This window comes from Desmodus rotundus, chromosome 2 (genome assembly GCF_022682495.2).
Source record: "Desmodus rotundus isolate HL8 chromosome 2, HLdesRot8A.1, whole genome shotgun sequence".
Classification (NCBI taxonomy): Eukaryota; Metazoa; Chordata; class Mammalia; order Chiroptera; family Phyllostomidae; genus Desmodus; species Desmodus rotundus.
Genome location: NC_071388.1, coordinates 22,973,188 through 22,989,965, shown reverse-complemented (window position 1 = coordinate 22,989,965; position 16,778 = coordinate 22,973,188). Strand labels below are relative to the sequence as shown.

General features: G+C 40.5%; 1 protein-coding gene across 7 annotated transcripts in view; it reads left to right on the top strand.

Moving 5' to 3' along the window:
* The window catches only part of CCNL1 (cyclin L1), a 30,568-nt gene that overhangs the window by 7,912 nt on the left and 5,878 nt on the right, over positions 1 to 16,778 (top strand). For 2 of the 7 annotated variants that reach the window (XR_008426108.2, XR_008426109.2), the window contains exons 5-11: positions 693 to 757; positions 2,639 to 2,738; positions 2,832 to 2,936; positions 3,027 to 3,168; positions 3,416 to 3,527; positions 3,629 to 3,727; positions 15,268 to 15,387. Coding sequence is in view for 3 of the 7 variants with exons in the window: in XM_024563021.4 (XP_024418789.1) it covers positions 693 to 757; positions 2,639 to 2,738; positions 2,832 to 2,936; positions 3,027 to 3,168; positions 3,416 to 3,527; positions 3,629 to 3,727; positions 4,609 to 4,957 (972 nt within the window). In the remaining 4 variants the exon portion in view is untranslated. Of the gene's footprint in view, positions 1 to 692; positions 758 to 996; positions 1,502 to 1,630; positions 1,767 to 2,638; positions 2,739 to 2,831; positions 2,937 to 3,026; positions 3,169 to 3,415; positions 3,528 to 3,628; positions 3,728 to 4,608; positions 5,413 to 15,267; positions 15,492 to 16,778 lie in introns of those variants that run through there. The other 5 variants (XM_053918047.2, XM_024563021.4, XR_006655833.3 and 2 more) reach the window with 5 other exon arrangements.

The window sequence follows — 16,778 nt, the reverse complement described above, 5'->3', positions numbered from 1 at the left end:
TCTCGGCTTGAATGTGGTCAACAAAGTAACAGCTCCCTCTGAGGGCGGGACTGTCTGCAACAGAAACTTGTCTCTGCCATTAGTGTGTGACTTTGGCAGATAACCCTGTTCTTAGATTTCACATCTCTAGTATTGTAAAATGGGCATGATGTAATGAGGTCCTGAAATACCTCATCTGAACTGTGGTAAAGCTAGTTGTATGTAGTGTGATGAGCTTCATTGTAGAAATAGTTAGTGTTTAATTACTAAAATAATGCCCACTCGGAGTTATTATATGATAGTTACCGTACCCATTGTATAACCCTAAAAACATACAGTCTCTAGGGTTGTGGGACATGCAGATTTGTACCTTGGGAAATTAAATGCTGGGATCTTTTAGCTTTAATTTGTTTGCAGGACACAGTGCCTACCACATAGCATTTATGAAAAAATAGGTATTTTCATTGTATTAACTAACTCAGTGTTTTCTGTACAATCTTGAAACATTTTTAAATAGTTTTTGTGAAACCTAGTAGCATAATAACCCACATTGACTCAGATACATTTTAGGTTGGTCTGTATTATTTATGCAGTTTATAGAAGAATTAAAGCTTGGACCTAACATTTTCAGTTACTTATATTCATTGAACTATGTACTCTGAAAGAACCAACGATGTGCTAAATTGAGGTTTTTTTCCCTCCTTGTCCTTCAGATCATTGTTATGTATTTACAAGTCTTAGAATGTGAACGTAATCAAACCCTGGTTCAAACTGCCTGGTAAGTTGCTTTATTTACATTTCTTTCTTAGCCAGGAAAACAGAAGCAGAAATAAAGTAAGTTTCATTTTCCCTTTCCAAAATAATGAGATGAGTTTCTTTTCATGCTTTTTGTTTTTTTGTTTTTTAATCAAAAGGTAAATAAAGCTTATTTCTGCTTCCTGTTTTCTTGGCTTGACTAATTACTTTTAATGGAGAACTCAATTTAACTTTGTTCTTTTTTCTACTCTTTAATTAAAGGGTAGTCCATGATGGTAAGTCATAGAACTCTGCCCTCTGCACTTCAGCCCATGACCTCAGGATGGCCTGATTGGCTGCCCTGCTCTCCAGCCAATCCAGTGCAAGCTCTCATCCGAGATTCACTGAAGTGGTCCATATCCATCTGGCAGCATCTTCTAGTTCTGTCGGGGTGTCAAAAGGATTTGTATATTTGCTTCTAGAAGTAACTATTCAACATGCCTATGTATTTAATATGTACCTGTAACTATCAAAATGAATAGCTCATTTTTTGATAGATTTGTTATCCAGCCTTTATGAATTAAGTAAATTTTTTGTGAAGAGTTTGACTAGATTTCTATTTTCAGTATGTATAGCATGATTTTACCAAAGGAAACTACAGCTTGTAGCTTAAAATGGGCACCATTTCCATATTGGTTGAATTTATAGCTGCTGGGCTATTGCAGACAATAACAGAATTAAGAAGTGCTTTTATATTTTTAAGATTTTACTTATTTACTTTTAGAGGGGAAGGTGGGGAAAAAGGGAGAAAAACATCACTGTGGTTGCTTCTCATGCACCCCCTACTGGGGACCTGGCCCACAACCCAGGCCTGTGCCCTCACTGGGAATCGAACTGGGGAATGTTTGATTCACAGGCTGGCACTCGGTCCATTGAGCCACACCAGCCAGAGCAGGAGTACTTGATTTTTAAAAGAGCTATTAACGTAAGCTCTTTAGAACTTGGACTTCAGAGATGCAGATGTGCGATTTGGAATGCCGGCTTATTTAAAGGTAAAGTAAAACAAGGAGTTTGTGGTCCAGGCACAACTATTATCTCAAGACAGATGTTCTGCAGGACTTAATTTTTATGCTCTGGACATATGACTGCCATGCTTCTTTTGGATTCAGTAAATATTATTAATAGAAAAGTCGTTTTTATAAAATGCATGACATTTTTAATATATGTTCTATAAAACAGATTGTAGCTTTTAAGAAACAGTCCTTTAACCTTTTAAACAATTTGTAAATTTTCTTCAATACTTCAGGAATGTTGTGGGGAGGGTTCACCACTTTAAAAGTTGAGCAGTTTATTAACTGAAGTAGTTTATTGCTTTTATTTTTACTTAGTCACATGGTTGTTTTATATATTGATTGCTCTTCACATCCCTATGTAGATTTTTTGAAGTAGCTTAGCTTTCTTAATGTAACTCAGTGAGTGCTTACCTTTTTACCCCTGTCACAGTACTTTTGAGTTTTTTAAAGAACTTGGTTGACAATTGATTTTCATTGTGGATAAAGGAGAGATGGTCAATAATGAATGGCTTGAAGTATTGTTGGAGTGGTTTATCATTTCTGAAACCAGTCATTTCAGAATTTACTTTCAAAGCATTGCTTTTCAGAGAAATATATTCTTAAAACTTTAGAAGTAAGTTCTATGTGGAATAATAACAATTACTTTGGTCATTATATTGGAAAGCTGAGAATTGTTCTAGTGTCAAATTCTTATCTCATTGACTTTTGAGTTAAGAATTGTTATATGCTAGAATGTGACGATATGAATATAACTATGAGAAGAAAAAAGAATAAAGTAGATTGAGTCTCCAATTTTATGTAAACATTAGAACTGGTTTATGTGCAGAGCTTATGATTAAAATATTTTTCAGGAATTACATGAATGACAGTCTTCGAACCAATGTCTTTGTTCGATTTCAACCAGAGACCATAGCATGTGCTTGCATCTACCTTGCAGCTAGAGCTCTTCAGGTAGGTATATATAGCCTGTTTTGTCCTACAGATAAATCAGGCATCCTAATGAACAGGGAAAATTTAATTAAACCATTCTGTTTTTATGGTTAGATTCCATTGCCGACGCGTCCCCACTGGTTCCTTCTTTTCGGCACTACAGAAGAGGAGATCCAGGATATCTGCATAGAAACCCTTAGGCTTTATACTAGAAAAAAGGTAATTCCGTTTGTTCGAGTTTGCGCTAATACTTTTCTCAGGGTTAAGACTGTAAACTGCTGTGAAAGTAACCTTATTTTCCTCCAACAGCCAAACTATGAATTGTTGGAAAAAGAAGTAGAAAAAAGAAAAGTAGCCTTACAGGAAGCCAAATTAAAAGCAAAGGGATTGAATCCTGATGGAACTCCAGCCCTTTCAACCCTTGGTGGATTTTCTCCAGCCTCTAAACCATGTAAGATTTATTCAGAATTGAAATGAGTTTGACACTGAAGGTGTGTGGTTATTAAAAAGCTTTAGCATGTAACAGTTGCAAGGAAACAATAACGTTAAGCTGTTACTGTTTACTCTTCACAGTCAACTACTAAAGACATACTTAAAAGCATGATAAGTTGAGTTATATTTACAAACAACTTTTGATCCTCTGTTAAATCCAGTAATCAGCATGTCTTTATTATGGGTTTTTTTGTTTGTTTCTTAAGCATCACCAAGAGAAGTAAAAGCTGAAGAGAAGTCACCAGTCTCGGTTAATGTGAAGATGGTCAAAAAAGAACCTGAGGACAGACAGCAGGCTTCCAAAAGCCCCTACAATGGGTGAGTGTACTTGAGTTAGAAAACTGGTCTGAGGAGTCTGTTACGTGGTTAATTTATAAAACACTAACTAAAATACTAAGGGTATTTTCTTGTTTTTGAAGTGTAAGAAAAGATAGCAAGAGGAGTAGAAATAGCAGAAGTGCAAGTCGATCAAGGTCAAGAACACGATCACATTCTAGATCACATACTCCAAGGAGACAGTAAGTATAAGTAAAGATTCTCTTAGGAAAACAATCCTAAGTTACTGTTTTAAAATTTTATTTATTGATCCTAGAGAAAGAAAGAGGAAGGGGGAGAAACATCGGTTTGTTGTTCTACTTATTTATGCATTCATTGGTTGATTTTGTATCAAACTCACAATGCAACCTTGACATAGGGGAACAGCTCTTTAACCAACTGAGCTACCCAGCCAGGGCTAAAAGTTACCCTTTTTAAAATAAACAATTGAACAAGTTAGGCTAGATTTAGGCATTTCACATAAGGGTAGCTATGAAAAATGAGTTTTGTAGTATGATCTGCATGTCTGGGGCTCTGTTTGTTTTGTATATCTTATTGGCATTGTTTTTGCCAAAAAAAAAAAAAAAAAAAAGGGTGGGATGGGGGGATTTTGAGAAGTATAGGGACTGGCCAAAGTGCTATGGAGGTGCATGATGTGAAAACATTGTCTTTCTGTCTGGTTTCAGTTAGAGTATGTGACCGTTTCATTAACCACTTACTAACCAATAAGTTGACCGTAGCCAAAGAATCTTCTGATTAACTTCTGATTAATTAGATTGCTAGCTATTTGTGGCTATTTTGAGCATATGGGAGATACTCAGTAAAAAGCGTAGCTATCTACAACATTCTGTAAAACTTACTAATTACTCTTCTTGGAATACAGATTTATAGTACACTTGTTTTAAGATTTGTGTAATACAGGCTGGAGGGGAGGGAGTGAGGGGGAGAAATTTAGTAAGTCTTCTGTCTTGCCTGTTGTCAACAGGCCTGATAGTAGTTTTGTTTTGAACCTGTTATGAACACCACCGCAGTAAATCTGTCCAGTAGAAATCAAATCTAAACCTCAAATTTTTTATTATCTAAGTTACAATAATAGGCGGAGTCGATCTGGAACATACAGCTCAAGATCAAGAAGCAGGTCCCACAGTCACAGTGAAAGCCCAAGAAGACATCATAATCATGGTTCTCCTCACCTTAAGGCCAAGCATACCAGAGATGACTTAAAAAGTTCAAATAGACATGGTCACAAAAGGAAAAAGTCTCGTTCTCGATCTCAGAGCAAGTCTCGGGATCACTCAGATGCTGCCAAGAAACACAGGCATGAAAGGGGACATCATAGGGACAGGCGCGAAAGATCTCGCTCCTTTGAGAGGTCCCATAAAGGCAAGCACCATGGTGGCAGCCGCTCAGGACATGGCAGACACAGGCGCTGACTTTCTTCTGTTGAGCCTGCATCGATTCCTGGTTTTGCCTATCTTCAGTGTGATGTATGGACTCATAATCAGAACATTAAAGACAAACTGATTAGGATTTGATTTCTTAAAACCCTCTAGGTCTCTAGAAACACTGAGGACATTTTCTCTTGAAAAGAAGTATGTTAATTTTTTTTTTTTTTTTTTTTTTGCACATTAAAATGCCCTAGCAGTATCTAATTGAAAACCATGGTCAGGTTCAATTGTACTTATAGTTGTGTATTGTTTATTGCTATAAGAACTGGAGTGTGAATTCTATAAAAATGTATCTTATTTTTATACAGAAAAAATTGCAGACACTGTTATATTTAAGTGGTTATTTGTTTAAATGATGGTGAATACTTTCTTAACACTGGTTTGTCTGCATGTGTAAAGATTTTTACAAGGAAATAAAATACAAATCTTGTTTTTCTAAACTGCTTCTCCAAAATACCTTATTTAAATAAATTATTAAAAGGAGCAAAATTTTAATAGTAAAATGGCTGTGCTGATTTTCTGACAAATTTATTCTTTCCTCTATTAGCTAGAGTTTGAGATGATTGAAGTAACAATTCTAACCTGCAGTGGGAGCTATTGTAAAAGTCTTCCCTATATACGAGGGGGAACCCTCAAAAAACAATTTATTAAAAATTGTGTTTTCTGGTATGTTTAAATTCAGTCACCTTCAGATACTCTCCATTCTATGCAATACATCTATCGAGACATTTTTTTCCACTGCTCATAACAGTCTTTGAACTAGTCAATTTTGTTGCTTTTAGTGCAATTATGATGCCTTTTAGTGCTTCTGCTGTTTTTTGTTTCACCTCTTCCCCATCAGCAAAATGTTTCCCTTTGAGGACTTTTTTCATCAGGGGAGACAAAGTTTTTGCTTAGGGCAAAATCAGGTGAATAGGGAGGTTGGGGCATGTAGTGGGGGGAGCTGTGTTTTCTTGGCGAAAAACTGCTGAACAGTGTGGTATGGGCAGGTGCACTTGTAAATCACTCATTTTGAGGTGGGCAAATGCTGCATTGAAAGAATTCAAAGAAAATTCAGGGAAGCCAAGCACAGCCTCTCACAGCAACACCATCTGGCGCACTGGCACACATGGGTTCCTGGAACACTCACCTAGTGGGGGGAGGCTGCACTGCAGCCGCAGAGCCCAGTAGTGTAACAAACGTTAAGTCAGTTTCGAGTGCTATTTTTAAAGTAAGCCACCCACACGAACAAAGCAGAACTTTTAAATTAACATGATGGTAAATCAGATCCAACTATGGAGCTTTAAAATTTTTAAATTTAGATAGGTAGTGACTTTTTAAATCTAGGTTAGAACTCAGTAATGAGGTGAGGTTCCTGGAACCTGGATGACTGATAGGTAAAATCTGGCCACAAGGAAAATGAAGTTTTATTTAAAAAGCTATTGTGCATCCAAATGAACATTTTTCTTACTGAGTTATTTTCCCAATATTTTGTAAGTGAACTGAGAGATTTTAAAAAGTCATAATAAAATATTTTAGTACTTTATAGTTACATTAAGTTTTCCATTTAATCTTTTCACCCACCTTGTCTACTACTAGACTTGGCTCCAATTTGTTGCTGTTTCAAAAAGTCAAATACTCCCAGTTGTTTCTATATGTTCTCTCATATCTCTGTTTTAATGATTCTTCATACAATTCCTTTTTATGTTATGGAAGAAGATAATTCTGGGGTATGTTTTTTCGTGTGTGTCCCCTTGTGTATGGGGAAAGGAAATGTGAGCAGAGCCCAATAGTGTAACATTAAATGATGGGTCAGTTTTAAGTACAATTTCTAAAGTAAGCTGCCCACATGAACAAACCAGAACTTGCAACATGATGGTAAATCGGATCCATCTATTGAGCAAAGATAACAAACAACCTTTGTCCTTTTCAGTTGGTATCCTAATCCTGTAGAAAGACCAGTGAAATTCTTAACATGCCTCCTGATTGAGGTTCTAAGTTTTGCTTCGTAATTCTAAATGTCACTGTTACCATCAGGTATTAACCCCATTTAATGCCCACAACCTGCACAGAACGTGTTGTTTAACAATTTAAAGTTAGCTTTCAGGAAAGTTCTCAAAATAAGGTAATATAATAACAAATATTTGTTGTCCTAAGAGCTATTTCTTAATTCATCTTGGGCTGTAAAAGATAACTGAAGGTTGAGGACTTTTTTTTAAACCAGGTTTTTAAGAATCATGTTAAATGCCTAGGCATGTTGGAAGCATAGTTTAGCTGGAGAAACAGCGTATGTGGGGTTTGGTAAGGAAAATCATCACTTATCCCACTGGGAAAACTGGAAGGAGAATCAGCATTCATTGTGTGGGCCTTGATCCCTTAGATTCCCTGCAGAGTACCTGTGTGTGGCTGGAAGTCACATCTTGACTTCATTTGTAACCATTTGAACTTGGTCTGTTTCTGGGATTAAAAAAAATAATGGACTTTCATGTCACTTGAGGTCCTTCCTCTAAGGTAATTTAGCAAGTCTAATTAATCTCTTGGCTGCAGACTGACCCTTACCTCACAGCAGTTTGTATAGTACATGTGTTAGACAAGTACAAGGGGGTTCTATTTTTACTCCTGCAATCCAAACCCTATTAGAAAACATCCAGCTACTTAAATTGTTTCCTATGGACACAATTCTAAATACAGCTGTTTCACAATGCTGCTTCCCTGAGATTGGATATGATTTCTGAACAGCACGAGATTTTCATGAAGTCTGACGACACTGGGCACTTTGATTCCAGGTGTCCTCTTGACCTTGTGCTTCTGTCACCTCTGCTCTGCATAATTCTAACCCACTTCTAACTACAGAAGAATTCCTACCCTGCCTGGAGTCCTTTGCCACAATTCTTCAAACAGTAGCTAATGATCTCTTAAAGCATTGATCACATGTTGTTCTAATACATAAACCTAATGGTTTCCCATGTCATTGCATAAAATACAAACCCCTGACTGCTGTATGTGAGCTTACCCTTGCCAGCGTCTTCCATGAGCCAACCTCTCCTCTCTCCCTCAGGTACACACATCTCTTCCTGAGCACTGGCTGTCCTCCCTGGTTGGGATGCTCTCCTCCTGGAATAGTGATAGGCTTTGCATTCTTACGCATTAGAGTAGCTTTCAAGAGAACAGCAGGAATGCAGTTTATGCGTTACGCACGCCCCTCACCTGATCTCACAACAGTGCTTTGGCTGTTTGAGGGTATGCAATAAATACTGAGGAGTGAATTTTACATACCACTAATTTTTTGAAACTTTGAAGCCCTTTCAAGTGGGAACGTGTGTTCTTTATCTGACCGCCATTCTAGGTACCTGGAGCTCACAGCCTGAGGGGGTAGATAGACACGTAAACAACAGCCCAGCACGAATAAACCGGTGAGCTGTGGGCCACATCCTCTCTTGCATACGTATTTGGTTTGTGCAATGTTTGTTCTAAATGGACTGGCTAACATTCTTTTTCTTTTTAATTGGAAGTAGTCATGAGATCTACAATCAGTCAGTCCCTCAAGGCAGCAACGGACTGACAGCAGGTAGCCCACGGGTTGGGGTGTGCATGCTCCAGTGCGTTACGCTCCCTTGTACTCCCTCTCAATCGACACCCTGAAGGCAAGTGTCCATTGGCATTTATCAGTGTGCTGGCAATGGTATTGTTCTAGAGTAGTGCTCCTTTTGCTCATTGATGTTCCCTGCCTGCCCGGCCCTCGCAGCAGACCCCTGACATCTCCGAGAACAATCTAAAACTTCCACAAACACCTCGCCTGTGAATGCAGCACTGTCTGTGTAGCCTCCTGGGTCCGTTGATAATCGAACTGTTTACTGCACTCCGCATCTCCTAGTTCACCACAGTGCAATACAGTTAACCTTTTCAAACCAGCATTTCTCCCTTGAGCAGCTCTTGCGTGGCCAGGGCACTTGTAGGAAAATTCCACAAACGGATTTTTCCTGTTTTTCTATAGAGCATATGACATGCCAGATCTTTGTATGGAGACCAAGGCACATCATAAATCTAAGCCACTGTGAAGTTCAATATTTTACTCTAAGCTACAAAACTAATTTTCTGCTCCAAATGTGTTATTTTCTTGGATTGTATCAGACAAAACAGGTTTTACTCACTTGGTAATTACTGCAACATAGAGTACAATGACATGGTGAAATTGGTTTGCCAGTCTCTCAGTTCTTAGTTGACCATGTTTTATACACAATTCATATTAAGAGTCAGCAAATTAACTTTTGACTTACTCAAAAGTAGTTAAATTGCCGATGTTGGTTAAGTGTCTGCTATCATTGCACGTAAGCTGATGTGGGCTGTCAGGTATCTGCCTAGAGAAAATAAGGGTAGGGAGAGTCTCGCCGTCTAGATATGTATGTGGTAAATACCTACGTATAACTAATACCTGCTTGCAGGATACTTGCTATTTAGTTGGAGGCAAACATATTTTTTTAAAGCCAAATAACATCCAAAGTAATCCTGAGGTTATTTTATCACCAAGCAAGCAGTACAATGAGGGCTGAGTTTAGAGAAGGAAGAGGGACTGCTGGGGCCGGGTGGGTGTGGGGGTGACCTGAAAAGTCTCCCTAGAGGGTAGGGAGCAGAGCCTGGGCCCAGGATGGGAAGGATTTGAAAGCACAAGAGGGAAGAATTTATGTAATATTGAGGCCGGGTTTGAGGTGTGGATTCAGGGCAGCTGGGGTGTGTGCTGGGAGACACTGGCCTGTTTGCTTTGGTCAGGGGAGCTTGTGTGTGGACTAGCGAACTAATAGCGGAGCAGAGATGGTGTAGCTCAGGATTCAGACTGCCTGGAATCAATGCTTAGCTTCTCAGGTTATTTGCTATTCAATCTCGTACATGCTTCTTAACCACTCTAAGCTTCCCTTTCCCATCTGTAGAATTAGCCATTGAACCTGCTATATTCAGATGTTAGAAGATTAAAAGAAACAACGTATATAATGCACTTAGTGCAGTGTTAGTCCTATAGTAAATGTTCGGTAAATGGTATTATCATCATTAGCATCATCAGAGGCTTGTGGGTGTGGGACTAAGGTGTTTTGTAGACCAGAGTGCCGTTGTTGTAAGCAGGTGGGTGACTGCTTACAACACATTTTTCTGTCACAGTTCTTGAAGCCAGAAGTCTGAAAGCATGGTGTTGGCAGGACCCTGCTCCCTTTGAATGTTCTAGGAAAGAATTCTTTCTTCATTGTTCCTAGCTTCTGGTGGCTTCCAGCAATCCTTGGCGTTCCTTGGCTTGTAGCGGTGACACTGCCTTCTCTATTTCCGTCTTCATGTGCCCTTTTCCTCTGTGTGTGTGTCTCCTTATAAGGCCACCAGTCATTGGATTTAGGGACTACCCTAGTCTGCTGTGACCTCATCTTAATTACATCTGCAAAGACACTATGTCCAGATAAGGTCACATTCTGAGGTTCTATGTGGACATGAATTTTGGAGGGACACTACTCAACTCACTAGAGTGACATAAAAATAACGTTGAAAGACACTGGAGTGATTGTTTTTAAAAAACTTGAGATAATTTCAGACATAAAAAAGTTGCAAAAGTAGTGCAAAGAATTCCTATATATTCTACACCCAGATTCCCCAAATGCAATCATCTGACCACACCTGCTTCATCGCCCTCTCTCTCCATCTGCCTGTGTAGGTGTGCCTAATGGTTCTCTGATAATGTTCGAGAGTACGCTGTCGTCCTGACGTCCTGTTACCTATAAGTATGTCAGTGAACACCCAAAAACAAAGACATTTGTGTTACAGACCCACAATGTCATCATCAAAGTCAGGGAATGAGCATAATGGCCAAAACTGTGGATCTTTTTCAAGTACCGCCAATTTTCCTGCTCATACCACTTTTCTGGCTCAGGATTCGATCTAGAATCGCATGTTGCGTTTAGTTTCCTTTCATCCGAAATAGTTCTTCAGTCTGTCTTTGACATTTTTGTTTTGGGGAAATTTATCTTTTCGATATTATAGTTTGGTAAATTTCAAATCTAATGAAATTGCAAGACTAGCACAACCAATATCCTTATATTCATTACCTAAGATTCATTTACAGTTAATATTTTGCTTCATATCTCCCTCTCTCTATATATATATACACACACACATATATATGGACACATTTTTATTTTTGTTTCTTTTTTGAACCATTTGAGTTACTTTCCCCTAAATACTTAGCATGTATCACCAAAGATCAAATACATTTGCCTAAGAGCTGCAATACAATTGTCATCACATGCAAGAAATTGTACATAGATAGTTACGTAATCAGTGTTACATATCACAGCGTATATTTGAATTTCCAGGCTGTTGTAGGGGGATATTCTTTATAACTGTGGATTGATTGTTCGATCTAGGATTCAGCCAAAGATTATGCATTGGATTTAGTCGAATATCTCTCAGGCCTTGTTAAACTTCCCTATGATTAGAGTCACGTGAAGCATTTTTGGTAGGCATGGATGATATGTTCTCAGCGTATCCCAAAGAGGGCACATATCAAATTTTCCCCTTATCAGTGACATTAAGTTTGATAATTTGACTAAAATAGTGTTCAACTGATTTCTCCATTGTAAAGGTATCTTTTTAAAAAAATTAACTTTATTGGGGTGATAAATTCATTGGGGTTACTAAAATTATATAGATTTCAGGTGTACAGTTCTGTAATCATTGTATTGTGTGCTCACCAAAGGCATCTTTAATCTGTACTCTGAGGGGTTGGACATGAAAACTGAATGCAGTTCCTTTACTTGTCACCAGTTGCTTTACCGTCCATTAGTGGTTTTGCCTGAATCAAGTTTTATTATTTTTAAATAGTAGTTAGAAAATGGTGGGTTTTTTTCTATTTCTAGCTGGCTTAAACATTTATTGGTTGACATTTTTCTGTAAAGAAGAACTTTCCCTTCTCTAGCAGTTTTTATTTTTTTTTTAAAAGTATCTATGGACTCATAGATTTTTAAAAATTCGATGTGATAACTCATTCCTTTTTTTTTTTTTCATTATGATGCTTAAATCATTTCAAATTAGGCCAGCAGAAGCTCCTGTAAGCCAGCTCCCTTGACCTTTCAATATGTCCCCATTAGTTGGGGGGCATTATGTTACTTTCTTGTACAACGAGATAATCCAGGCTTACCTTGTGCTGTCTCAGCTTCAACTCTGGAACAAGCCATTCCTCCAAGTACATGCTCCTTTTAGTGAGGGATCAAGTTCTGGCATTGTGTCAGCTCAATGGTACTGGGTGTCATTCATTCCTTTCATTTGAAACCTCTGATGCCGATCCATCACTACGAGGTTCTTTCCCTCCTGTCCCACAGTGTAAGCTGGTGGTTTTGTAGAATGTGCCTTAACTGGGATTTATCCAATTTGTCCTCGTGATCAGATTCAGGTTTTGTGTTTTTGGTTGGGTCCTAAGTGTATCATAATAGGAGGCACATGATTTATCCCATTACTGATGGTGTTACTTTGATCTTAACTTTGGATAAGGTGGTGTCTGCGGGTGTTCTCTACTTAAATGTTGCTATTTTTACCTTTGCGACTAAGTATTTCATGGGGGAGATACTTTTAGATAGTGTTTTTTTTTTTAAATTATAATTCTAGCAATAATTTTGGCATCCATGGATGATTTTTGCCTGAAACACTTACTGAAAATGATTTTCTAATTCTAACATTCCTTCTATATTTATTAGTTGGAATCCCACTGTAAGGAAGAGCTTCCCTTTCTTCATTTGTTCATTTGTTCATTTGTTTATGTATATCAGTAGGGACTCATTTCATGGTTTATAACCCATTGCTATCATTTACTTTGTTGCTCAAATTATGCCAGATGGAGCCAATGGGAATCCCTTTAAGCTATGTCCTATCTCCTTTGAGATGAACATTTTTGAGGCTCTTCCTCTTCCCATGGCTGTAGTTTCTTTTTGGTCCAGGACAATGAGTTATCGGTTCCCATGCTCCTACTATCTGTTCTTTCCTAACAATAGGCTTTTAGTTTGCAGTACAAGATTGTAATAAGTATTAGTGCCACTAGAGGTCACTGTTCAGCTACATGTGATAGAAGATCTCTCACTAAATTGTGCATCACCTGACCTGCAAGCCTAATTCACAATAAGGATTTATCCAAAGGACCACTAGCATCTTTAGACATGTCCGCTTAAGCCTCATTTAGGTCCTTAATCCAGGCCTGAACCTTTGATAATAACTGTAGTCTGTTGACGGAAGACTACAGACAGCAACCCCACCATAACATAAGCACTATATTCCAGGTACCATTCTGTTTCATATATATTAACTCATTTAACATTTTTCAAAAATGCTATGGTGGGGGAATCCATGAGGAGGTGATTTCACACAGGTATGAAGTGGGGGAGCCGGGATTCAAACCCAGAGTCCACCTCCTGAACACAGTGTATCCACAAGCACGGCAGTGCTCAAGTCCCATTTGAAAGGCTTCCATATCCAAGCCTGGGATTCCTGGCATCTTTATAAATGTCCTCATGATGAGACTTGCAATCCTCTGAGGTCTTTGGAGCTTGGCAGTGGGTGCTGCTCAGCAGCTGTGTGCCATGGGGAGCTTGTCCGGTGGTCCTGCCGATGCCCCTCCTCCGCCCAGCCTGCCCACTGGGCTTGCATGCGGGCCAGGTCCGGGGATCCATCCCAGTAACCCCGCGACTCCACCGCTATCCTGGTCAGTGTTGTGCTCAGAGAACCTGCGTCCACCAGCTTTGCCCTGCTGGGCCCTTTCTTCCTAGAGACCTCTCCTCCTTGGTGAGGCCTGGTGCAAGAGGCATGGGTTCTGGCGTTACAGTGACCTGCTGTAGGAGCCTGGTCTTCCCGCTCAGTGCTGTGTGGCTCTGGGCAGAATTGCTTAACTCCTCTGAGCCCAAGTTTCCTCATCTGTGGGCAGACAATGATAACACTTCCCTGGCATGAGTGTTGTGATAACTAGTGATATCCATAAAGGGTAGGAGGTACGTGATAGAATTTATTATATATTGTTTCCTTAAAAGCACAACCCCATTTCCACCAATCAGAAAAGCTGGCCCTATGTCACATGCTCAGTGCTTCGATCCTTTTCCCCAAAAGCCAGTGCCTCTTACTGCCTGTGTTATTCCTGGAGCAATGAAAACACATCATTGTAGGCTGGCAAGTGTCCTCTCTTAGGCCTGGCCTAATTCTCTAGGCCCTGATCAGAACGGAGACTGTTCTTTATACAAACTCTTTGTATCCCTGTCTTAACCAGGGACCCAAAACTAAGTGCTCAGTGAATGACTGTTGATGACAAAAGACTTATCTGAATCCAGTTCACAAGTGTATTTACCAAGTGTCAAGCACTGGGCGAGGCTCTAAGAATAGCTAGGTGATTAAAACCCAGCTCCCCGCTTAAGGAGCTTCTCCTCCAGCTAAAAGTTTCTACAAAGGCCCGAACAGTCATGCTCCTTTCCAGGCATCCAGTTCCCAGGGCTGACTTCGGTGAGGCAGTCTGCTTCACTGTGTCTCAAACAGAAGACAAAGGCCAAGTCCACAGAGCCATTTCGCCCCAGAGAGACATAACAGGGCATTTAGTGCCCCCAGACCTGGGGCCATGCAGGCCCTCACAAGCTGTTCACACCACCTGCTCAAGACCAGCCTGGTAGACCCTCCTCTCGTAGGGGGGGAGAGATGGTGAGCATGGGAGCCGGCCCACGCTGTCCTTCCCACGAGGGGACAGCACAAGACTGCGGGTGACAGAACTCGGTCAGTGACAGATCCCTTGTGACTCACTTGAGTAGTGCAGTATCTGAATGATTTGTTCTTGGGTGGAGTGGATGAAAGAGGGGAGAACGGGTTGGAAAAAATGAAACCATCTGTTGAATTCACAAGTTGCCACAAGTCATGAGTTCAACCGATGTTCAAATGACTAAGTATTTTTAGTGCAAAGAAATAAGGTAATTTGAGGGTTTCAGAAAACTCTGCAAACCCAAATGACAACTGAAGAAATACTATACATTAGCAAAAGTTTTACTCTTTCATTTGCAAAAACAGCATGACTTTTTTTTTCAGGAAAAGGAAGGTTTTCAAAAGTTAAAAAAAAAAAAAAACCCTCAGTTTACAGACTAAGCCTCCTCTGAAACAGAATAAAGAAACTTTCCTCTTATCTGGGTTCAGAACTGGCAAGCAACTTGGGTGTGGGCACTTCATAAATATTCATTGTCGATGCAAATGTCGAAGATGCAAAGAAACCATTTTGTCATTTCCAGAACCCTTCAGAAATGAAGTAGGATCTTGACTGTCCTTTGCAGACCTTGAACAAGAAAAGCCCAGTCCGGCGTGTCACGTGGAATGGAACGAGAACAGTGGATTGATCTGTCCTGGAGTCTTGTGTGCTGACAGTGCTTACAAGGAACAGAGCGAACTGAGCAGTGGGTAGAATTTTTATTTTTAATTTTTATTTCTTTTCTTTTTAGGTTTTTTGTCTCTCTTTTCATTTCTCTCTCTCTCTTTCTTTCTTTCTTTCTTTCTTTTTTTTTTTTTTTTGTTATTCTGAGAAGGATTTTTAAGCCTCTACTCCCAAAAGATCTAAGCAATTGGGAATCAGAGACTTCCCTGTGCAGGGAAAGTGGGAAATGGCCGTGTCTCACCTTGCCTTGCATATGCAGGCTGTGCTGTAAACTGAAATGCAGTCAGAGCAGGAACAGCAGTCCATTTTACTCATCTCACTGTCCTGATCACGATGTATCAATTGAGCTGAGGGACATTCAGAAAGAACATGCTGAAACCAGTGCCTCAGTATGTTGCCCAGTCAAGGTCTGCTTGTTTTGGCCTGTGTACACCTGACCTTGGCCCGTATAGTCTCGATAAACATAAATGAATGGACCTTAGTAACCACTGCCCAGACAGCCTGTGTTGTCGAAGCTGGGTTCTGGCTGAAATGTGCCGGGTTGACTTGAGACTGTCCACCAAGGGAGCTGTGCTCTTCGTGTCCCTATGGAAACCTCTTTCTGGGTTCTAAGAAACACATTCCATTCGCCAGTGGCTGACTCTGGCCAGAGCAGGGATGGGACCTCCACCACTTGGGTATGGGCCTGGGCTATACCAGACCTGGAACAGGGCACCCCTATCTCCTCACACCGGCCCCCGCACCACACCCACCACCCCACACTGCCAGCCCCAGTGAGCAACCTCAGTCCTTTCTCAGCACTAGAGTGCTGGGGGCTGTAGGGGGGAGGTACCTCCTCCTCTCCAGTGGCTTCCCAGTCACCTGGGGCTCCCAGGCCTTTAGGTGAGCTCCGAGGCTAACTCTGATACAAGGGGCAGTAGCCACTGAAGTCCCTATCACAAAACCAGAGCCCCAGTCAGCAAAGTGGCTCCTGAGCATGCAGGGCTGGCTCCAGTGGTTCAGCCCTCCAACCTGGGCCTCGCATACACATCTCGATTCCTAGTGCGCCCCTCCCTCCTGCCCCCCAGCTTACCACAATCTGCCCTTTCATCCATCCCTAAGATGCTGGCTGAGCAACTGTATGTACAACACAGACCTTGGCTGAGAGAGGTAGGCTGTGACTCTCTCCTCCTAAATGTAAAAGGCCAGGGAGGGAGAAGCATTAATTGAGTCCTCGCTTTGTGCCAGGAGCTTTAGATGGATGGCCTCTCTCAATCCTGCCCTCATACCTAAGAGGAAGGCTTCATTATCCCCCTAAGAACCAGAACAGTATAGAGGTCAAGAGCAGGGACATTGCCACCTGTCTGCTGAGTTCAAAGTTCAGCTTTGCTACTCATACTCTATACAGCCTTGGGCACGTGATTGACCTACATG